This window comes from Gymnodraco acuticeps, unplaced genomic scaffold, assembly GCF_902827175.1.
Source record: "Gymnodraco acuticeps unplaced genomic scaffold, fGymAcu1.1, whole genome shotgun sequence".
NCBI lineage: Eukaryota > Metazoa > Chordata > Actinopteri > Perciformes > Bathydraconidae > Gymnodraco > Gymnodraco acuticeps.
In genome coordinates, this window is record NW_022990538.1 from 192,557 (window position 1) to 217,783 (window position 25,227).

General features: G+C 40.9%; 1 protein-coding gene and 2 non-coding genes across 3 annotated transcripts; 2 read left to right on the forward strand and 1 right to left on the reverse strand.

Annotated features, from left to right (window-relative positions):
- Positions 1-3,833: 3,833 nt before the first annotated feature.
- Positions 3,834-3,905, forward strand: trnap-ugg. The gene has a single exon. It is a non-coding gene; the product is annotated as a tRNA-Pro (tRNA).
- A 6,798-nt stretch (positions 3,906-10,703) lies between these two features.
- Positions 10,704-10,775, forward strand: trnap-cgg. Its single transcript has one exon. It is a non-coding gene; the product is annotated as a tRNA-Pro (tRNA).
- Positions 10,776-18,023: 7,248 nt separating this feature from the next.
- Positions 18,024-24,124, reverse strand: LOC117553393 (ribosomal RNA processing protein 36 homolog). Its single transcript, XM_034227294.1, is given in 10 exon segments — positions 18,024-18,710; positions 18,914-19,118; positions 19,861-19,978; positions 20,278-20,358; positions 20,482-20,586; positions 20,674-20,740; positions 21,523-21,655; positions 22,522-22,658; positions 22,660-22,941; positions 23,986-24,124. Coding segments are annotated over 8 exon segments (1,065 nt in total). The 5' UTR covers positions 22,923-22,941; positions 23,986-24,124; the 3' UTR covers positions 18,024-18,710; positions 18,914-18,957.
- Between the last annotated feature and the right edge of the window lie 1,103 nt (positions 24,125-25,227).

The following is a 25,227-nucleotide window of genomic DNA, read 5'->3' on the forward strand; positions in this document are numbered from 1 at the left end:
TGACGACTGCAGGAAGACAAGGGGTTTCCCATGACTCTGTTAGCGTCCAGTAATATCCTTTACACTCAATGCTGCCAAAAACCTCACATTCCCTCACATGTAATAGTGACACACCCAGTTTACACTCAGCACACAGGGCTGCAGAGCTCTGTTAAAGTTATCAAATGTGTTGTGATCTGGAGAGGAAAGTGTACATGCTGATAGGAAGGCAAAAGAGAGGAACTGTGTGTCTTCTGTGTTGATGTCCTGCTGTGGTTACCATCCCACAATAACATGACTGTGGTCTCTAAGTGGTGAGAGCGAGGCACCAACACAGACAGAGTTCAGTTGGTTCGTTCCCACAGTGCTGTGAGACGCTTCGGAGGAAACAGTTTGTCTAAATGGCCGACGAAAGGGACATATTTCTAGCTGGAAAGTAACTCAAAGTAACTTAAGCCTCCTCTGATGCTGCTACCCGCTGGACTGGACACAACTGAAGGGTTTACTGTCCGTTTTATGAAGTGGGAAAGGAGTCCAACCCATCCAAAAACTTTAAGTTTTCCTTGTTACATTTACCACCATCATAAACTTTTAAGTCTCACTTTGGAATCTAGAGAGGCATAGTTTATGCAGACCAGATGCAAAGAAGAAAAGTTAGACTTGGAGGCTCAATTCAACTCCCGGACGAGCTCATGCTTGTCTTGTTAATTGGTATATTAAGGAACCTATACTTCCCTATCTACCAACTCCAACCCGAGTAAATACTCTCAGCTCAGCTCTCAGTCTATCTTCAGTCAGGGTTCAATCCCTCCCCTCCTGCCAACATGTTGAAGTGTCCTAGGGCAAGATACTTAACCCTAAATTGCTCCCTCAGCCATGTTTGCAGAAGTGAAAAAGATTCTTAGACTTTAATGAATCGGTGGGGTATGTAATTTTGGAGAAACCAGCTCAAGTGCGCTATAATTTGAAAGTACGCAGCCGAAAAAAATCTGCCTCTTCCTTCAGACTTCCTTACAGAACCCCTCCTCCAACACACACAAACTCGCACATGACCAATGAGGAGGCGCGTTCACACCGGAGTACTTTTACCCGTACTTTTCCCGTTTAGTTCCGTTAGTGCCTGGAATTTTGCGTTCACACCAAAAAGAGTACTTAGTTCCGAGAAATGTTACCCCAATTTTTAGTGCCTGCTAGAGAGGTGGTACTATCCTGGGGAGAAAAAAGTACCAATTTCTATTGGCTGGGCGAATTACAAACCACGCCCCGCAAAACTCTGAAAAGTTTTGTGGAAGCCGTAGCGCTGTAAAAAGCACGACCAATCATTTTAACCGGCCCGGCTAAAATAACTGGATGGCCTACCTGCCTGTCAGCCTTCCATCTCGTGCACAAACTTATTGTTTTCGGCTGCGTACTTTCCATTGTATTTGCTGGTATTAGCATTATTAGCATTAGCATTAGCCCCGCGCACCAACGGAGAGAGAATAACTTATGGCAACACAAAAAAAAACATGGGAGCGGTGGAGTGATGAGGAGGTGTCGGCGTTCCGGCGATTTACTCGGAAGTCCCCAACACCGGGGACTTCGGTTGGCAGTATACGCCGTGAAGTGGTTTGCGGCCTGCCAGCAAACCCAAAGCAGAAGACGAAGTGACGTCAGCGGCTTCATTTGCGTAATCTTCCCTCAGGGAACTTATTCCGGTGTGAACGCGATCTGTACTTAGTTCCATGGGGGTACTAAGTGCTGGCACTAAGTGCTAGGCACTAAGTACGGCAAAGTAACTTGGTGTGAAAGCGGCCAATGAGGGCACGAGATAAGTTTGTGCACGAGATGGAAGGCTGACAGGCAGGTAGGCCATCCAGTTATTTTAGCCGGGCCGGTTAAAATGATTGGTCGTGCTTTTTACAGTGCTACGGCTTCCACAAATGTATTTATTGTCAAAGCATTTAAGATATTCAATTCTATCGGGATGTTAAGAGCATTCCATGGAATATAACAAAAAGTGTTTCTGAAATAAATTACATACCCCACCTTTAACTGGTTCCCGTTACAGAAAGAAAAGAAAAAAGTGATCCTAGAGCTGCGTTCACACCGGACACGATGCAATGTTTTGGGGGCGGCACGATTACATGTAAAATCAATGGAGAGACGCAGACAGACGCAAATTCGCTCCGACAGCGAGCATGAAGCAGTGGACGCAAATTCCGCGGCGCGATTGAAGGGGGCCACGACAAACGCTCAAGTTCAATTTTTTCAACTCGAGCGTCATATTCGCGTGACGTGATCTCGCGGTAGCCAATCAGCGATGAGGATCTCAGCCTGCCGTCACTGACGTTCAACCAGAAAACATCAGCCGTTAGCTGTTAGCAGTTAGCACACAGAGCTCACAGCTCCACATATCTGTTCAGAAACTGGACAAAAGTTAAACATGTACAAACCACAGACTGTCTGTGTCATGGCGAATACAGTCGCTGGTTTATTTAATGTCTGTAGGCCGTTGTTATGAATGTGAACGGAACATATACAACGTTGGCTTAGCCTGGTCGATCCAATCTTCATTCAGAAAACAAGCATTTTAAAAGGTTTTTCGCCTGCCGTCTGTCTGCAGACTTGTCAAGCATTAATTCATGGTTTTTACTAACCGGTATCAGTATGTTGTTATTTAGAAACGTGTATTACAATTTAATCACGGTAAAATATGTTCATTTTGTTCAGGGCCGTCCCATCCTACAGGCCGATCATGCAGGCTGCATGGGGCCTCACATTGCGCAAGGGGCCTCGTGCAGGGGTCCTCGGCTTGTGCGCAGTTCTCAGCGCAGTTCTCCGCGCTGAGAACTGCGCTGAGAACTGCGCCGAGAACTGCGCTGAGAACTGCGCCGAGAATTGAGAACTTTTGCCAATTGCCATATCAAAACATCAGCTGCAATTCACGACATGAAGAAGTCATGCATAGCATATAGGCTAATGTAGATGCAGTTATTTCCAGCATTCTTTATTTAACATTCATTCAAGTATTTTATGCCTTTTATCTGCTAATGTACAGGAGGAGGAGTGATAAACTGTCTGCTTACAGAACAGTTACAGTTTACAGCCTAAAAAACATGGAGCATTTTTTCCCCTTTTATTCATTTTTATGTCAATTTGCACATTTCATGGTGATGCTCAGCCTCTCCCCTTAACTCCTAACAGTCATCATCATGTCAACCACAACACAGAGAAATACTGATAGAAATATGTGTGTGGTTGTTGATACATTGCTGACAGAGGGAACTACATTTGAATACAGATTTAAGAAATATCAGTTTTTGAGCATGTAATAAGCATGTTTAGTCCTGACTATATTACAACTATATTATAATAAAATAGTATTTATATTATTGAATTGATTAGTATTATTAGTAGAAGTAATTTATTTGCATTCATTCTATTTTAATCTTTTTGAGGCTATTTGGCAGGAAATGCAGACGTATTCACCTGTAAATGCATACTGAACGACATACATGCACATTTACCATTTACCTCACTGTATAAAAAAGTAACTGTGTTAATAATAATAATAAACAGGAATTATACTACTTCGCAACTGTCGGTGGGGGGGGGGGCCTCATCTCACAATGTCGCTTGGGGCCCCAAGTTGGCCTGGGACGGCCCTGATTTTGTTGTAGTTGCAGCCCCCGAGCGAGCGCGTCTTGTTTGAATGATGCGAGTAAACACAGCTGACAGCCGCGGTGAAACCTATACAGTCTATGGGTGAAACTCGAGCGTTTAGAGCAAAGCGAATATTCGCATCGTGTCCGGTTTGAACGCAGGATAAGACGAACACATTCTTGTTGTGTGATAGCTGTGATACTCCTTGTGGCTCGTTGGTCTAGGGGTATGATTCTCGCTTTGGGTGCGAGAGGTCCCGGGTTCAAATCCCGGACGAGCCCTCGTCTTATGCTGTGTGTCTTAAAATAATGTGTTGTGTCAATAACAAATCGGTTGACAATCGGTTAAACCAGAGCCATATGGTTAAACTAAACAACAATTGCTAATCCTGAGCGCCATTAAAGGACCAAGGCAGCTAAAAAAGAGGACATTTTATTTGGCTGCCCTTTTAAATCTTTAAAATTGGTAGCCTATATTAATACGAATAAACCAACCCTCTTCCCTCTCAACCCTCAAACATGAAACCCAAAGACATGTAGGTGAACTACAGGCAATCTATAAATAGATCAATGAATTTGTTTTCTACTCTTTGACAACCGTGCTTAAAACTGCATCAGCAAAAAGATCACAGTCCCTGCTCTCTGTTTTTGTGTGAATTATGTGAAATGTAGCGCAGAAACACAACAGTGAGTAATTCTGAGAAAGTCTTTCCTCGTTTCAGCGCTCTAATGAACCATCTGGACTGGTTCTCTCTCGTTTATGGAGTCGTGAACAATTATGGCTACAACAAGCAATCCATAAAGACAATTATAGAGCTTTAATACGATGTGTTAAAGTGTTTTCCCAAGGCTGTGTGTGTATGTGTGTGTGTGTGTGTGTGTGTGTGTGTGTGTGTGTGTGTGTGTGTGTGTGTGTGTGTGTGTGTGTGTGTGTGTGTGTGTGTGTGGTGTGTGTGTGTGTGTGTGTGTGTGTGTGTGTGTGTGTGTGTGTGTGTGTGTGTGTGTGTGTGTGTGTGTGTGTGTGTGGGGACACTTTCATTTAAGAAAGAAGATGCCACAATGCCAGAACATAGAGTACATCTTTCATTGTTTTCTCATTCATCCTCTTCTGCTTCATCTTTGTTTTGAAATATTTATAAAATGTGTTTTTTTGTGCTACCTTATATGAACTTGTATGAGATTCAGCCTGACAGAAATGTATCCAAACCTCCAGGGAGAGGCATTAAACCAGAAGTGGTTATTTCTGCTGGGGCCCCTCAGCATTCCCACAGGGGGCCCTGGGAGTCCCTGGAGAACAATTTGAGATTTGATTTCAGGACACCCCAGCATCAGTTTCATGCGTAACACTTTGCACTTTTATATGTTGTTAAATGTTTACAGTTTGTTTTATTGTGTTGGTTTTGTTTCCAGGGTCAAGAATAAACTCTGAAATGTATCTCAACTTTTTGAAGTTAGCGTGGATGAAAGAAATGAAAAGATAAAAGAAGAAAGAAAAGAAAAACATTGACAGATATCAAATGGAGGGGATTTTCCCAATCATTTTTTTGTTTAGCCTTTTCAAAGGAATTGATACCCCTTAACTTTTGAGATTCAGGTCGATGTAAGGATTCTTTGCATAAATAAAGTAAAAAAATGTATTACCTGATTATTAGATGTTAGTTTAGTGGTATGATTATCACTTCAGGTGAGCGAGGTCCCGGGTTCAAATCCCTGATGAGCCCTTTAAAGAACATCTAACACTTTGATGTAGAGAAATGCATACATGCATTTGCTAACATTCGGTCTATATGCTGTAAAATGTATTATCTCTTCGATTTACACACGGCATCTATTGCACGTTTGTCCGTCCTGGAAGAGGGATCCCTCCTCTGTTGCTCTCCCTGAGGTTTCTCCCATTTTTCCCCTTAAATTGTGGGTTTTCTCTGGAAGTTTTTCCTTGTACGATGTGAGGGTCTAAGGACAGAGGGTCTAAGGACAGAGGGTCTAAGGATAGAGGGTGTCGTTTTTCTCATACTGATATTCTGACCAATCTGTGCTGTTGTATTTGCTGTAAAGTGTCTCTACTGTAGGCTATTTTTATTATATGTACAGCACTTTGGCTCGACCAAAAATCGTTTATAAATGTGCTATATAAATAAAACTTGATTTGATTTGATTTGAAACATGAACATTTAAAAAACTACAACTAAAATGAATCAAAGTGTCAGTTAGAGTACACACCTCCATAAAATCTACAATTAAACATACATTAGCACGTTCCCACTTCAACCCATTGCACCTAGTCATTTAAGGTGTGGCACTAGTCTTGCAGCCTTTTTAATTTGGGAAACTGTGTCTACGGTAATACAGTTAACACATTGAGTTAACGACTGAGTGTTGAGTCAGTGGAACAGCTTCTGGGGGCTTGTTTTAAAAACAAACAATTATTCCTTTGAGTGCAAAAAGGTCACGAGTACAAATTCCATATCTGCCCGTGGCAAGAGTTTAAAAGCAGTTCTCTCTCTCAGGTCTAGTCACACTAATACCAAAATATGACTCAAGGGCTGCGAAAACAGAGTCTCCATCTCGTAATGTTGCAGAAAGTCTTAAATAACTTGTGTATCTACTTCATGATTAAGAAACAAACTAAGCAGATTGGATTAAAAAGCAGTCATGAACGGTGACATAAAACCTTTCATTTTTATTTGTCCCGCTCATCAAAACCAAATGTACAATAATTGCCACAAAGCATGACTCTACCATTGAGCGAAAAGGAGCAGGGAGAAGAATACAATCTTATGTGACCTGCCCCTTTCTAAAAAAAACAAAATACAAATAGATGGTCTGCCCTTCATAATAATAATGTTCACAGCCAAACATAACAGTATCTTAGGATACCAAGAGAAACACACAAACAAATACTCATTTCCCACTTGACGGTTAACGGAAAGAAACAAAACACCAAAACATCACATGTATAAGGAAAAGAAAAGTGCAACACCCTCATCTGAGTCCTACTGGAGAAGAAGGTGGAAAGCGAGGCATGATGATAATAATAACAATAACAACAATAACAATGGCAATGGGACCCGCAAATACAGAGGAGACATCACATCAAAGACATGAAAAACATGAAGGACCAGAGTACATAGACTTATTCACATTCTGCTTCATATAGTCCCATCTTTCTTCATTTATACAACTTCTTTAACTGAAAAATACAAATACAATTCTTTAGATCCTTGTGTTGAGAATTCCACAATTGTACACCAACTACCGAAATACACATTTGTTTAAGAGTAGTCCTTGCATATGGATGCTTAAAATTGAATTCCCTTCTGTGGTCTTCCTTGTCTGATCCAAAAACAAACAACTGCTCTTTGCCCTGTGCATTACTGATAATGTCTGCAGCTCAGCTGTCTTTGAGTTTCAAGAGTCCTGACTTAAAGAACAGTCTGTTGGTGTGTTCTCTTGAGTCAGCTTTATGAATTATTCTTACTGCCCTTTTCTGTAATATTGACAATGGCTGTATGTTGCTCATATACGTGTTGCCCCACACTTCTATACAATAAATGAAAAATGGCTAAATGAGTGAACAGTACAACATCCTCAATGCCTTGTAATCTAGCAAATACTTTGCCTTGTTTAGAACAGAAATATTCCTAGACACTTTGGTTTTAACATGTGCTATGTGTGATTTCCATGTCAGGTTTTCATCCAGCGTCACACCTAAGAATCGAAATTGATAGGTTTAACTTGCTGCTTTTTCCTACATCAGGAAAGAAGCGTGCAACATGGATATTCTTTGGGAGTCCGTTTGTGTCCACCTGATGAATGTAAATCAAATAGTCACTCTCTTTTTGCTCCGTTTGTGGTCTCTACCACCTCTTGATGGAAGTGTGCGTCCATTTAGCTGCTAAAAGTGTGGATAGTGTGGCTTTCTAAGGCATTTGTATTGTGTAACAATGAAAGTACGTTTCAGAGAGTTAACCAAAACAGTAAACTCAGGGCCGTCCCTCCCTACAGGCTGACCATGCAGACTGCGTGGGGCCTCACCTTGCGGAGGGGGCCTCACCTTGCGGAGGGTGCCCCAACTGAGCCGAAAATGCGGCGCACCTATGCGCTTATGCGGCGCAATTAGTGTGGCGCAGCACGATTTCGCCGCTGCGATGCTCCACTAGCAAACCCCCGCCCGTCCCCGTCCCCGTCGACGACGCTTGCAAAACAGAGGGCCTCATCACTTTGCGTGGGGCCTCATGTTGGCCAGGGACGGCCCTGAGTAAACTTATGTGTGGGAATGAAGAACAATGAACTAAAACTCTTTATAAAGATCCATAAAGCAAAAGGGAGATGCAGATACAGCTTAAAGACACCCAATACTGTTTATTATAAAATCAAAACACAGATTATAGACGCTTTCAGTGAACTCAATTTGCAATAAGTACACTTTATATTAAAATGTATTAAAACAACGTTATTATATTGATACATTAGTGCATCAGTGCTGGGTCTCAGATTAAACCTGTTGAATTCATATCACTTTGGCTCACGCGGCACTAATAGGGATTAAACCAGCAGCTTTTCATCAGCAGTGACAGGATCACCACTGTTGGCATTTTCACAGTTCCTCTGCATTCAGACCTCCTCCGGCCTACATGTGCCTGACCGACTGCCTCTCTATTCAACCCTCCTCTCATTAATTGTATCACTGCAGTGAAAAGGCATGCTCATAATCTGCTGAACAATGGCCGACAAATCGACCAGGGAGCTCGTTCTTCGACGGCTTGCTGCCAGCTGCACACACCCAGCTTTTCAACCATCGACTCCTCTTATGAAGTGTTGAAGGACTCACACTGCCATCATTCTGCATTGTTTCCCTCCGTCTTCCCAAAGAAAACAGTCACTAAAGTCTCATTTGTTGCCACTTCTCCATGGCGGGCGTGGCGTTGGATGGAGCCCTTTTTGTGTCCGTAAAGGGATTATGAGGGCTTAATTGAGTGTGCTAATTGATGGGACAGTGAATGGAGTGGAGGGGCAGATGTGGTGTGAAACCCCTGGCTCTTTCTAAAGAATACAAATCAGGAGCAGAGGGATCTATTCTCCGCTCTCTATAACACTCAATTATCCCTTTCACACGGGGAGCAGAGGGCCGAGCGAACAGATGGTTTCCACGCTGAGAGATGTATGGAGGCCATCACTGGGCACCTTTTCTTCAGGAGCGATGGGCTTTTTATTGGCTATTCATGACGCCAAGGGTCTCAATAAGAACAATGGACGACTTGAGCGGTCATGAATCGGAAAGTGAGCGAAGGTTTTGGGTTCGGCCCAGGCGAGGCGTCCGTTAGGCTTCAAGCTGAAGAGAAAGGAGAATGAAAACCGTGGAGGGCGTGTTCACCTTGGGACGAGAAGTTCACCGTCTGTCCGTGTTGGCCACTTTGAGTCAAGAACAATAATGTCCAAACTCCACCCAACAATAACATCCATCCAGCTTGAGAAGAAAAACGGTTTCACCTGAAGGGGAAAACTTCAGGGGGAAGTTTGTGTCCAAAGTTGTTTTCATGTCTCCAGGAATTTGTACTCCATCTGGAGTTGAACTTTTTTGCAACCTGTTAATTTCAACATAAAGCAACATGATTGTAGAGTCTGTTTGTGTTCATCTGAGTCAAATACCCCCCCCCCCCCCCCCCCCCCTTTACAGCTCTGTTTTTGGTCTATACTTTAGCTGCTGAAACACCCACTATGTCCACCAGCTAGTCGTGTGTCTGTCTCTCTTTGCTGCTGAGCAGGTGGTGAGGCTTTTTACAGTTTTGTTCTCCTAAAATCAATGCAATGAGGTTACTGAGATCAAACCTGAACTCCATCATGAGTCTGGGAAAAGCTTTGCACTGATTCAAAGGTGCATCTTTGAACAGTGCTTCCCATAAGACACTCCTGCAGCTTATATGTTCAGCTCTCCTTGACAATAAAACGTCATTTGTTGGTGGCAGAGAGAGTGGAGTCTAAACAATGAGAATTCTTCGGTGGCTCAGGTGAAAGCTCAGTCCTGCTTTCTTGAGAAATGTTCCTGCAGCTGACGACACAAACTGCACATCGACCGGTTCAGGTTTTATCTTCGAAATATCTGACTTCACTTTTGCAGAGTATACTGCAGATGTTGAATCCTTCGTCTCTGGATGTTTCACCTTAAAAAGGTTTTATTCTAAGGCCTTACATTTCTCTAGCTAACTTTAACACTGACTTAATTATTGTAATATACTGAATCTTCTTGCTTGTGGAATCCCACAGGTAATCTGAAAATGAAATTGCGTGTGTTTTTTGCTTTTGGTAATTTAAGTTTATGTTGATGCTTGTACTTTTTTACTTTCACTAAAGAACATTTTTTGAGTGCATGACTTCAGAGCAGATCACACACACACACACACACACACACACACACACATACACACACACACACACACACACACACACACACACTCAGCAACACTGAAGAGTCTTTTATAACTTTTACAACAGCAGCAAAACAAAAGAGAAGTTGGAGGGTGATGGAGGGGTTGTGGGTGTTTTGGGTTTGAATGGGTTGTATTAGCTCATGAATTTAAGACCCTGTATTATTACCCCCCCGCCCCCCCTCTATGTGTGGCCCCCACCTTGTCCTGTATTGTTTGGCGGAGGGGATTGTGAGGCGAGCTGATGGGATAACTGCCACCTGTCAGAGAGCAGAGAGAACAGGGTTCATTCGGCGTGGAGAAGCGTTTAAAGAGCTCTGTGTTCTCGTTATACACCGCTAATTGACTTTTAGGAGCGGAGGAGGAGGGGGGAGAGACAAAGAGTGAAACTCAGTGCACACGCAACTGAAAAAAGAGAGCTGATGAAACTTGTTGCAATGAAAAATATTAGGAGGGATTTTAAAGGGGAACTTTTTTGCTTTTGGAGTTTTCCCTTTCCTGTAGTGTGTTAGGTCTGCAAAGTGAAACTGATATCTTCATGTCTGATTCTGGGAAACAAGGAGATGATTTTTCTTAAAATAAAAGTTTATTTACAACTTCTCAATGTAATATGGCTCCTTTAAGTAAATCTGTGAAGCAAGGTGTGTTTCCTTGTGGCTCGTTGGTCTAGGGGTATGATTCTCGCTTCGGGTGCGAGAGGTCCCGGGTTCAAATCCCGGACGAGCCCTCGATGAATATCTCAGACTTTATGTGTTAAAAACTGTAAGATTACAATGGATCAGAAGAGGCCTTTATGACATCCTTCACATAACTGATTCCCATTGCAGAGTGTGTCCTTGAGCTTCAGAGGATTATACCTACTCCTCCATATCCTAGGAGGGTAAAGTGATAACATTTTGGACAGACATTGGTGGCTTGAACATTCACCTTCAACACAACAGCGAGTAATAGTAAGTCTACTTTCTGTATGTTTAATTGACAACACACCATGTACAGTTTGTCACATGAGTGAAACTGTAGTCACATCTTTCTAATTATTTAGATTAAGCTGTTTTTGTCGTTACCCAGCAGCAGCTTTTACTGATCTCCCAGAGGGAAAACATCACAGCGTCTCTCTCCCTGTGAATAGTTACCATCGTTAGACTTCATGCTGTGTTAAAGACATTTTCTATTGTTGTCCTTTATAGTCTGGTTGTTCCTGCTCATAAGAGCTGTAACGACAGCAACACGCCTCGACCACAGCTTCGCTCCGTTAACTGCTATTGTTTTAAGCGCTCGTTTCTATTTCTGTCTGTCGACTTGTTTTACTGTGAAAATGTGGCTTTCCTGACACACAAACACACACACACACACACACACACACACACACACACAAACACACACACACACACATACACACACAGGATTGTGGTCCATTAGGTATAATCTTTATGCAATATTCTACAATTAACTTCTCAAAATAGTCTTGTTTTTGGATAATTTAACTTTTATTTTGACGGATAATCTCATTTAAGATGCAGAGTTTCATTCTCAGTGCAGAAGCCACTCATGTTAAACGTTGGTATGTCATTTCATGCAATATTATTTTTGGACACTTGTTGGCGCTGATTAGATGCACATGTTTGTATTTGGGTATATAGCACACAGTTCTTATTCACTGGCATAATTTGAAAAACTAGTAATGTACAATAACGTCAATAAACTTCAAATTAATCTGGAGATAACAACTTCATTATTTTGTGTTTTTTGTCTGCGTATGATCACTACAACCACCTATCTAAGTCTATCATGGCAACGGGAAAAAGAGGACATTGGGACATGTTAAAAATGCCATTATATCAGTAAGACCTCACATGGATGGACGGATAGTAAATCAGAGTACTCATGCTAGTACTATATGTATGCTGTAGTTAACTTGTGGTCAGTACCTCTTACATTTAATTGTGTAATAATCTGCTGAACAGTTTATCATTAGTGTGTCAGTGTGAGTCTTCTGCTCTTTAGCTCCCTCTGCTGGCGAACCACTGCATGTCCACACAGCTCAGATCTCACCTGCAGAACTACGGGACATACTTTAACTCGATTTGCGCCTCGCATTAAGGGTATGGCTGAGGTCTACAGGTGCAAACAGTCCTGGGCTGATGCAGAGCTCTACTGTGTGTCCCAGGGAGGCAACCTGGTGTCTATCCACACAGTACAGAGGAAGAGGTTTTTGTCAAATTCCTGATACAATTCTCTGACCCTGCTAAGGGAGCAACATGGATCGGACTCAATGGCTGCTTCTCAGGTCGATTAAATGAAATCCTTGCGTCCCTCACTTGCGTCGTTTCCCTGCGTTTAGTCCCTCCCACCAGGGAAGCATGGAGGGACGAAAGGAAACCACGAGAAGCAGGGAAATTAGTTTTAAGAGCAATGGGACGTCCTTTCCTCCGGAGCGTCACGTGAAGCGACGTCTGTTTGTGATGACGCCGCACAGCTGATCGTCTGACAGCAGCTCTGTCCCCGTTATTTCCACACACACCCCCGCCTCTGTTAGTACACATTTACTGACACAAACATTTGTATCATCTGTTGTAGATCCCAATAAATAAAATAAAATAAGAACTCATTCTCAAAAAAGATAAACGCCATTCTTAAAATGTATAAACGAACAATAGTTTGATTAATATTGATTAGAGTGCACAATAGAAATAAAATAATTGAGAGAAGAAAAAGAGATATGTTATCTATCAAAACCCAGTTAGATTAACATTCATTGGATTGCACACTTTGTTTGTTTGTTTGTGTGGATATGTAGCACATTAACATTTTAATAGCACTTAATGACTGACTGAATGGAAATGACAATAAATGAAAATGTGAAACGAAAAAAGTGAACTAAATGAAACATGAATTGAAACAAAACACTGTATAAACTGAGGAGTGACTCCCGTGAGGTTCATGTATTTTCTTCACTCTGCTCTCATGTCAAGAAGCATGAGATCAGTGCATGCACTGCATCGTCCAATCAGTGAGCGATACACAGTAAGGGGGCGGGGCGAGTATCTGAGGATTTCATCGGAGGATGGTCTGGTGGTTCCTCGATTATCGCTCCTCCATTATCGCTCCTCGCTCCTCGATCCTCGGTCCTCCGGCAGAAATAAGAGCCATGGGACGGTACTCAAGATGGCGCAGGCAAATCAACTTCCGGTGAGACCGAGGACCGAGGAGCGAGGAAATGAAAATAGTCGACCTGAGATGCAGCCATTGACATCGCCAAAGAAAGAAGATGGAGGTGGTCTGATGGGCGTGCAGCCCAGTATTTCTTTCGGTATGAAGACCAACTAAGCAACGGCGGAGGTGAAGACTGTGTACTCACCAACTGGTGGGGGACGTGGAATGATGCGCCTTGTTCAGATGCTCTTCCCTCAGTTTGTGCATCTCGCACAACTTGTCCTTAGCAGCTGAGATGTTACGTGTTCACCTGTTTTGTTAACATGATAACAATAAAGACACAGATGTAAAATGATATATGTGTGTGAACAGAAGTCCTTTTGTCTAACCTTTATTTTCATGAATGTTACATATTCACACTGGTCGCTCCAGGGGTTAATCAAAGGAATTATTTCTATACCTTTTTTATATATCATTTAGTAAATAATATTGATGATGCATTATTATTACATTTTAATCCACAGATTTGAGCCGTTGCTTATTATTCCTGGTATTCTACTTATTTGTTTGAACCACACAGCTGCTATCATTCAATGATCACATGTGGTCAGGTATTATGGCACCTGCATGGTGTGTGGATGACCAACGGGCTGAACTTGCTCTTTTCTGTTGACCTAGTCCTGCTTTGGTGATAGTTTCTTTTGTTCAATAAACTTTAACTTTTGCACAGATTTGATTTAGGAATGCTTCAAAGTGATGAGCATAGTCTTAGCGATATGATTTATTGGGAAAAGTACCATCACTCTTTTTCTGGTATTAGGAACAACAGGTGTTTAATGGACAGGGACACTTATCATGTTTATCTTCCACATGGACGTAAACGTACCTAAAATGTACTCAACAGTACTATTTTCTGATAAACAAGACATTCATCCTCTGTTGTTTTAAAGGAAGACTAACGAAAGGAGGGCTTGAGCTATCAGATATAGTTGATTACAGAGTATAATATATATATATATATATATATATATATATATATATATATATATGGCGTGAAACTCAAAAAGTGGCAGCATGGTTACAGACATGTTTATCATCACCTGCGTCTCAGATTTCAATGCAATTCATATCAAATGAATGATTATTGCTTTTTGTTGGGAAACAAAAACAATCTAAATTATTCAAACATTCCATCTTTGTCAGATATATTCGGCCAAGTATTGAAAGGTCTCTTTGGAGCCATGAATTTAACTTAGCCTTGCATTCCTTTAATTTGTTTTCAATGTTCAAAGACTGACTTTGCTACTTGTCTTTAGTAAGGTACATTCCCAGGTATTTTATTTCTGATATGATTGGAATATTACAAATGTCTTTCAGTGGAGTATCATGTATTTTCATTTCATTTCAAACCTTTATTTATACAGATAAATCCCATTGAGATCATTGATCTCTTTTCCAAGGGAGACCTGCTCAATAGTTCCACATGAAACATTAAAACATAAATAGAACAACAAAAGGACATCATACAGCATCATTTACATAATTATCCATATAAACAGGTACCAATAGCTTCCGATTGAGTAGCATCCAACCGAGCTTTAAAAACATTTAGTGGCACCAGATTGTTCAGTTTCCATTTAATTTGCAGACTATTCCAAGACAGAGGAGCTGCGCATCTAAAAGCTGTCTTCCCTAAGACAGTCCTAGCAGTTGGCACATTAATAAAACCACAGCATTCGATCTCAGGCAGTAGCCACTTACAATTTTCCGTGAGATCAGGGAGCAGATATAAGATGGAAGTTTCCCTAACATGGCTTTGTATATAAAAATGTACCAGTGACTGAGCCTCCGTACAGTTAGTGAAAGCAAACCAGCCCTTGCATACAGGGTACAGTGATGGGTTAATGCTTTACAGTTTGTCACAAATCTCAGTGCACTGTGATACGCAGCATCTAACTTGACCAGGCAATTGGCAGGTGCATTCATATACATCAAATCACCATAGTCCAGCACAGGTAAAAAGGTCACAGTGACTAGCCTTTTCCTGGCCTCAAGCGAGAAACAGGACTTGTTCCTGTAGAAGAAACCTAGCCTAACCCTCAGCTTTTTAAGCAGGTTATTGACATGAAGTTTAAAAGTGAGACAATCATCAAGCCAGATACCCAGGCATTTGTAACAGGCAACCACTTCAAGTTTGATTCCTTACGTAGTTACAATATCTACAACAGGCTCTGGTGTCTTTTTAGCTTTAGAAAAGAGCATTACCTTGGTTTTCTCAACATTTAAAAGAAGCTTAAGCTCAGCGAGCGGAGTCTGAATAATGTTAAAAACAGCCTGTAATTTAACACCAGCCTCCTTAATGGAGGGAGCTGCACAGTACATCACGGTATCATCCGCATAAAAATGTAAAGTAGCTTCATCCACATTTTAACCTAAACTGTTGTAGATGGAGAATAAAAGTGGACCTAAAACAGAACCTTGAGGAACACCATTAGAAATGTTTAACCACTCAGAATACAGCCCTTCAAAGTGAACACATTGGGACCTTTCAGAGAGGTAGTTCACAAACCACCCTACTGCATGGCTGGACATGCCAATACTGAGTAGCCTCTGCTTTAAGATGCGATGATCGACGGTGTCAAACGCTTTTGAAAGGTCAATAAATAGAGCTGCACAACTCTGCTTATTATCTAAAATACTCGTAATATCATTCACCACTTTCATTGTGGCAGTGATGGTGCTATGTTGCTTTCTGAAGCCTGACTGATGTTTAGACAGGATGTCATTTGTACATAAAAACTCCTTTACCTGTTCACTCACTAGGCGTTCAAGAACCTTAGCCAGAACTGACAATTTAGAGATGGGCCTATAGTTATTTAATAAGGTGGCCTCCCCTCCTTTTAGCAAAGGCAGGACATAAGCTGACTTCCACCATTTTGGAATTGTGTTAGTGCTGAGGGAGAGGTTAAAAAGAGTAGTGAGAGGTGGAGCAATACAATCTGCAGCTATCTTTATAAAGAAAGGTTGTAAATGTATGGCAAGAAGTTCAATTTTTTTCATATTTAAAGTCAACCCTGACGCTTTGGAGAATCTTTCAATTGGAGTAATAGCTGTTGGAATCTGATGTTTATCCTTTAGGAATAATGTTGTGTCATCTGCAAGCTGGCTAATGAGAACACTTGTAAGGTTTTTATGTCATCACAATTTTGTATGTAAATCGCTAACATTTCTCTAACTATGAAGTACGGAGAGAGGACAACCCTGAGGAACATTACCCTTAAAGCTAGGGGTGGTGATGACACAGCTGCTAATATCCTGATAAAGACCACTGACCATATTTCTGAATGTAACTCCAAAGTCAAGATGTTTAAGTACTGAGAGGATAAAAGGATGCTCCAAGAAGAGGATAAATCCATCCTTTTCTATCTGGTTTCTGTATTCAATAATGTCCATTACCAGCCTAATGTTATTGTGAATTGATCTGCCTTTTAGGAAACCAGATTGTGTTTCTGCAATAACTTTGGAGATTCCAATTTGAAGACGGGCAGTGAAAATGTAGGTGAACAGTTTGTGGTCAGAGTTCCTAAGAGTAATGGGTCTTCTGTTTTCAATTATTCTTGGGTCTTTGCCAGGTTTTGGAATTGAGACTATAATTCCATGTTTCATTGTGGGTGGGAGCATACATGTTTCATCATTCAACCTATAGACACATTTATTTAAGTGTTTTAATAAATCTGTCATAATGAGTTAAGGTAAATTACACATTTTAAGTGTTAAATACACTTGTTTAAAAGGTAGCTTGGATATTATCAAATATGAATGTTTAATGTTGGCCATGAGGGTTGTGCAATAAGTCACCATTGTCAGGAGGCGTGTGGTGCAGTGGGTTGTGCATTGGTGTTCGGATCAGGGGGTCATAGGTTACATTACATTACATTGCATTTAGCTGACGCTTTTGTCCAAAGCGACTTACAATAAGTACATTCGACCAGGAAGACACAACCTTGAAGAAAACAGAATCATATAAGTATATCAGGTTTCATAGAGCCAAACATTTCAAGTGCTACTCAACTGGCTTTAGGTAATCCAGTCCTTTATTAGTATAAAAGTGCTTCGTTAATCGTTCTAACGCTCGAAGTGGAGTCAGGTTCAAACCCGCATGTCGTTGTGTCCCTGGGCAAGACACTTCACCCCAAATTGCTCCTGTGGAGATTGTCCACAGTATTGAGTATGTAAGTCGCTTTGGATAAAAGCATCTAACAAGTGACATGTAATGTAATGTATGTGCTTCTGTGTATTGTGTTTGTTCAAACGGTGTATGACTGATGATATGTGTATGTCTCTTAATGTACTATGTTTGTATATGTACATTTATGCGGAACTGCAGGACGGAGTCCAGAACAAATGTCCTTACGGGGACAATAAAGTATATCGTATCGAATGCTGTAAACATTGTTGTCTTGTCTTCTTAAGGCTTTTGTATGAAGCAACCTGAGACACTGGCAATAGAAACCCGGGAATTCAAAACATTACATTTAAACTTATTTCTCAGTAGTCTGAGCTTTAATTCTGTTTGACGGGCGATTCCAGATTTATTCTGTAGGGCATTAGAGTTTATATTGTTTTAGGAATTAAAAATACAATTCAAGTTTAAATTAAAAGTTTAAAATAATAATGACCCTAATATAGTAATTATTTAATTTATATGTGTTTAGTATTTATTTTTAATTTCAGTTCTACTACAGTCAGACGGTCCCTAAACGCAACCGAGTTCACGGTAGTTGTTAAGTGGGTCAGTTGCGAAAGAACACAAAAACCAACATACATATAATGTTTTATTTAAAAAGAGTTTCACATATAACAGCATTTCTGAGGATAAGCAGATTGTTTCCAGTGACTGCATCTGAACAGCTGTGACCGCACCAACAGATGGAAACCTGGAAAGGTAGTTTCTGTGTGAAACTAAATCAAACTGAAAGATTTATAAAATGTCTACTTTTAAAAATCCCTAACAAATTGACAATAATTGATCTGCTGGGAAACAACCATCAAATTGTTTAATTAAAAGTTTAAAAGTACTTTTTTCAGTCAATTTCTTTAGAGAGATTATCTTTACCAGTCAAATTTAGTAATTTGATGAGCGAAGACTGAACAATCTCACTGGTGGTGCATTCAGGGACTCTCCAACGACTGACATTTCAGTATTTGTTTTACTTTTATACAATGACAACTGTGCAAACGCCACTCTCGTCTGAAAAAGAAACTTGAGATGTAGTAGAAAGTCCTAAAAAGAAAATAGCAGATATCAGTTTTCAAGGTTGAAATTAAACGTACACTGCTTTGCAACTTCAGACCTTGAATGTTCAGATGTCCCACAATCATTGAATGCCCCAAACACATTTCCCAATAGAGGAAAACGTAACTTTGACAGTGGAACAAATGTGTGTGTGATGCAAGAGCTGAAGCCAGTCCTTCATCCACCATGATGAACAAACCGCTGCGGCGCCACCTGCAGGCGGAGACGCTTCATTACAGTCTTTTGAATCTTTGGCCGTTCGAGTAAAGCTGCTGCAGAGCCACTATTTCAAGTACACTACGTCATCGAGTGGCGCCGAAGGACTGTTTAGATGCCCAGCATTCGGCGCCACTCGATGACGTAGTATACTTGAAATAGTGGCTCTGCAGCAGCTTTACTGGACATTGAGAAACGACCTTTGTATTCCCGTCCAGCTGCTCGTCGTTCTTCTTCAGGTGTTTTAGTGTCCCTGAAAGCTTTGGCTCTGCAGCTCTCGGGGGGGCAGCTTCCTGCGGTCTTTCCCGGCGTTCCTCTTCCTCTTCTTGCTCAGGAAGTTGTCCAGTTTTCCGGTCTTCTTCAGCTCCTGGTATTTCTCAGCCAGCTGCAGCTTCTTCTTCTCAGCTGGAACAGAACAACAAAGAGGCCTTTCAGTAAATTAAGCATCCACTAATCCGACACTTGTTACGCTCAAAGATATTACTAAAAGATCCAATATCCCAGGTTATATTATTATGTTGATTATATGTATTTATCTGAAAGATTTCCATACTTCTATTTGTAATGCTCGGAGTCACTGAGGTCATTTTGTTTCACATTCTTCCTATTTATAATATTTTCAAACAAAAACAAGTTTTAGAATTGCTAAATATTTGGTATTACTGCAAACAATTTTACCGTTATTCTATCAAATATTTTAATATCTTTGTACATTATTTATACCTTTTAAAAATCAGCAAGGTTTCTGCTGTTAAATCTTATTTTTGTTTATTTTGTTATTCTTTTAAGTGCAGTGTTTATTAAAAAGGCAATGCTGCAACTAAGGACTATTTTCATTAATGTTTGTCATTTAAAACATTTTTTATTAATCTTTTTAGTAAATAAAATGTCTTATTTCTCAGAGCTCAAGGCCACATGTTATTTTGTAACAACCAACGGTCAATAAAAAATACATTTATTCACTTTATAATGATATAAAATTGGATTTTTGAGTTATAAATTACTCTAGAGCCCAGTCTGCTCTGAAATAAAAACTTCAAATACATTCTTGAATAGCAACAAAAACCTAGTTCCAGCTGTTGGTGGTGTAAATGAAGACATCAGGTGTAAACAGAAACAGTTATTATTGTAATGAAGTCTCTCTTACAGTTCTTGAGGAAGAACGGTCGGTCGCCCTGACTCGCTCTCTCTCTCTGCTGCCTCTTGAACTGCAGCTCTCTCTCTCTCTGCTCCTCTTGACTCTTCCTCGCTCGCTCCTGGTTCTCCTGCAGAGAGAGAGACATCGATCAAACATTTAACAACTACAACTTTTAATTCGCTTTTATTGTGAAACACCAGCCAGGAAGTGTTGAGTTTCTTTATAGGCAAATTAACATCGATCTAATAATAGGTCAACTGAGAGGACAGTATGACACGACTGCTTTTAAGGATGGAGTTACTGTTGTGGATGTTATTGTTGATTTGTGCAAAATGTCTTACCATTAAAAGACCTTACAATAACTTCTAATGGTTGGTTCAAACCAGCGGTGAGCGCTTGATGAAACCCTTGGTGTGTCAGACTCACCATCCTCTTCAGGAGGAACTGCAGCTTCTCCTTCTTCTGGACGTTGGTCGGCTTCATCCTCTTCAGTTGCTTCTTGACGATCTGCAGACAAACAACACCATAACTTTGAGTCTCACGTCGTGCCGAGAAACAGCTTCAACGCCAGTTTGCAGGACGTGCTCTAACAGCAGGAACTAAATCAGTGTGATCATGAAGCTCTCTCACCTCCTTCTCTCTCTGTTTGATGTCATTGATGAATTTATACGTCTCCACAAAAATCTCCGGTTTGTATTCTCCAGACAGGTCGTCAAACCGAGGGTCTCTTGACGTCTGAGTAACATAAGAAAAGGACAGGAACAGATTGAAGTATTCATAATAACACAGACTGAATGCAATCTGCAGGTTTCGTATACTCACCGGTTTCTTGGCGGAGACGACCTTACGGAGGAACGGAGCTCGTCTCTTGGCTGAAATCTCCATCGGTCTGAAACACATACAAACAAACACACTGTTAAAACCAACTGGGAGTAAATTACAGGGGACCTATCATGCAAAATGCACTTTTTTATGTCTTTTATTAAATATGTGTCCCCGGTGTGTCGGGGAACTCACGCAGCGTCAGAAAATAAAACCCTCTCTCTTTTCCTCCGTACCCAAATCTCTAAAAACGGGGCTGCAACGGAGCTGATCCAGATTTGCGTCCGATATGACGTAATATCTGAAATGTGGACCCACGGCCCTATCAGAAAGTTGCTATCAGAAACAATGTCCGACTGTTTTGGACGTAATATGGTCGGTGTTACATTAGCATCGCTAACACTCAGAGCTAACCTGTGCTGGAGAGCATGTGTGTGAAGAAGCAGGAAGTAAAAAGGAACTCACCTTGTGGTATAACCGGCAAGAGAGAAAGCCTTTGAGCTCCATACTGTTTCAGAGAGAATCCTTGATAATCCATGATATGGCGTTTCATCACGGCAGCATTTAGTTTAGACAGTAGCTGCCGGGTCCCGCATGAGCTCAGACCCCTCCTTTCTTTTAATCAATTATTTTATTTTTTTAAGCTTTATACATAAAATCAGCACTTTTGAAACAGGAAGTGAAATAGAGGGATATGAGGCATGGCTAGAATGGGCGATCTGTTTGGTATTTTGAGCAAAACACTTCATAGACATATATCTGAGACCTATGCTATTGCCTACAAATAGCATGATAGGTGACCTTTAAAGCCGGAGCAGCATTCTGTGGTTACAAACTGAGACTGCTCACCTGTTCTTGTTCAGGCGTTTCTTTTTGCTCGGCCCTTTCGTCTTCTGGCTGCCGTACGCCACCTCGTTGTACACTTTGGTTCCCACTTTGTTCTGAAGCTTCATGATCTCCTCAAAGGACATGTTGGAGAGTTCTGCGAGGGAAAGAGAACAGAGGGAGTAATGAAGGCATCAGTCTTTACTCTTACTGTGCTTCGTATGTCAAACCTAAAGCATGTGGGACAATACGGCTTGATCCAACCTGCATATCAATTTAAGTTCTCCTTTCATTTTTAACCATTTAGCCAGTGTTTCCGCCAGACCAGGGCTGAGAGGGCGGGGGGGGGGGGTTTGACTAGAGCCGTCCCTTATAGATACTGTCTTTTTACGTTAGTGAGCCGGATTTGGCTCGGCTCTCTTAAAGCGCCGGCTGTTTCGGCTCCCACACGGCTCTCAAACGGCTCTTCATGTTACCACAGTTTACCACGGAGCCTCAGTTTCGCCGCTGCGAGGCTCCGGCGCTCGCAGCTCACGCGCGTGCTCCACTAAAACCCCCCCGCTCATCGCGTCCAAATCGCGCACGCTCCGTGTTGTCCTGTAGCAGGCACCTTCGATGTCGGGGAAACGGTCTTCAATACTCCGAACACAATCCCACCAGACTCCTTTGCCCCTCCAACAGAGGGATGTCCTTGTCTTTTTTCCTTTTCGTCATTTCAAGCGATAAAAACTCTCGATCTTCTCTCGAATTATTAATATTTTTGGACGCCCTCGGCTCGAGTTCAGGGTGTCCCGAGCTGAATAAGGGCGTCAAATGACGGCAAGACGTCCCCCTGGCGGAAACGCTGCATTTAGCTGGAGCAGGAAAAAAAACCTAAGGACTTGAATAACAACGCTCAAAGTCAACGCTCAATGTTTAAGTTAATGAACAGTTGACGCAAAGTGTCTGACTGTCCTTCACACTGAATACATTTAATCTTGTGTAGAAGCAGCGTCAAGGTTAATATGATGGAGACAAACTCACCTTTCTTAATGTCTTCTCTCGTCTGGATCTCACTGCTACCACCAGCTTCTTCTGCATCTTCATCTCCATCTTCCTCATCAGCATCATCATCATCATCATCAGAGGCTTCACTGTCTTCATCCTGCTCTTCCTCCCCCCCCCTCAGCAGCCTCCTCTTCATCACCACCATCAGATGCTTTCTCAGCAACGTCTGCTCCTTCTTCCTCTTCATCGGTCCCACCAGCAGGCCCTTCTTCCTCATCATCACTGGACTCTTCCTCTCCTTGGTGGAAAGACTCTCCCACCTCAGTTCCTCCTCTCTTAGTGAGCAGAGCGAAGTTCCTCTCCACGTCAGAGTCTTCATCGTCACTGCTGTTCGCCGCCATATTCTTCTTCTGCGGCTGCTTCCCTTTCCCCGTCATCTCAGTTTCTGGAAGACAGCTGTGGGAAACAAGAGGAGAATTGATGGTAGTTTGAGACTGGAAATGTGCTAGATGCTCATCTGCTGTGGTGGAATAAAACTAGGTTTATTTACTCAATTACAAATGAGAGATACTCAAACTTTACTTGAGTTATTATTATATGATATGCAGCTTTACACTATACTATGCTAATACATCCCAGAGGTACATATTGAATGATTTACAACACTACATTTGTCTGACAGCTTGAGTTACTTTTCAAGATGACATTGTTTCATCCACTTCCTGTCCAGTGAAATCCATGTATCTCCAGATGTCAGACATTTCAAACACAACATCTAAAACAAACAAGTGCATTCAAAAGATAAAGGTACATCTAAATCTAAAAGTTACAAGACATACAAATGTATCTCCAGATGTGTTTAGTTTAATAGCTTGTTGTGCTCATGAGTGGCAGATCGTTTACCATCTTAGCTCCAAATAAGTTTAAAACCATATTTTTTTTCTAATAATTTCACTACTGATACATTTTCCATGATAATTAACCTCACACTATTTGGTAAAAGCCAATCGTAATAAATGCAGGTATCTAGCAGGGCAAGGGCTCCATACAAAAAACAGCATTTCTATTACTTCCTAGATTATTTAAATGTGTACAAAATATGGTTAAGTCTCACTTTAGATATGATAGGGTATTAAAAGGAGTTACACTTGGATTCGGGTTAGTGTAAACCCAATAATGAGGCATTTCCTTTTCAGAAATGTTCATTTTATGACTTATTATCTTGAGCACTAAAAACGTAACGTTAGAAATGGTCTATGTCACGTATTCGTATGCCGAATTAACACCTAGGTAAGGAAACGTATAAGCTCCCAAAAAGTCGTTTTATTAACAAAATGCGTTGACTAAGAGGGACATTTTTAATATTTAAAGCAGCAGATTCTCAATTCAGTTTGACATGTTTTCTTCAGTAGCGAAAGACAAGAAAGCGAATCGGACCGAAGCGAGGCCAACTTGTACTCAACATGAAAGCGAAACACTATTAAATAAATGTGTATTTACCTGGATATTAAGTCGTTAAATCCCTGTTTAGCTGAGCTCTATTATCCACGTGTGTACATGTCGGCTGCGAGTTTCACTCCGGTGAGATAAACAGAGAAGTTCCGGTTTCAAAATAAAGGTTTCACTGAGTTGTTACGTGTTTTTGGAGCAGATAACAGAATACATGTGCTGCAGTTTTATCCAGATAGGTTTATTACCAGTGCCTGTAGTGGTTAAGTACTGTTTTGTGACCAGTAAGATGTAATGTTTTACAACAGATTTTTTTACGCTTTTATTTTGAAGGCAGTAATAATTACTGGCTGCGCAGTGCTGCCCTCTGCTGAAAAATACACAGCTTCAACTTCACTCAGAATCAGGGTTTTTTTTTACACATACAAGCAATTGGTGCTATATTGGTGCTAACATTAGGAAACACAGTTGTAAGAGGACCAACATTATAACTATAATAAAAAGAAAATGTTACAAAAAACTATGTAACACACATTATGTACACAGAATATGAATAAACAAAAACGAAGTATAGTGATTATGACAAAGTACAGTTTATTAGATGTCAAAGTGGAGGGTTGTGGAGATTGTGGAAGAGGTAGTGTTATACAGAACTGTAATTGCAATTGCACACACACACACGCACACACACACACACACACACACACACACACACACACACACACACACACACACACACACACACACACACACACGCTGAGAAAGGAGGAGGAGTTTGTTTCCGTTGCCAGGCGATCCTGGTGACGAGTTGCGTCAAATCGAACATATTAAAACCGGAACATCGATATCAAGTCCTTCAAAATAAAAGCGGGTAAACTGCAGAGCACAGAAACATCTACATAAATGACAAACATATTTTCAGACATGATGAGAGTCTGAAAGCCTAAACTGTGTCAATCAATTATTTTGATTCCACATTTATATGAAAATAAATGGCTTTTTAATTTGTTTTGTATTTTCCACATTATCCATCATTTTCCATCATAATTCAGAAATAGTAAAGACAAATATGAACTACCCTGTAAACTCATTGTTAGCGTAAATGTATTCTCTGATTATATATTTTCTTAGTATTCATTTCGTTGAGTATTTTATTATTTTCATGCCTTTTTTATAACATTATAGAGAAACTTCCTGAATGTATTTCAACAACAGAATCACATTCTTTAAATGTTTATCCTTATGTGAAAATGTATCTGTGCTATCCTGTAGTTTAATGTTATTCCTGTTGCT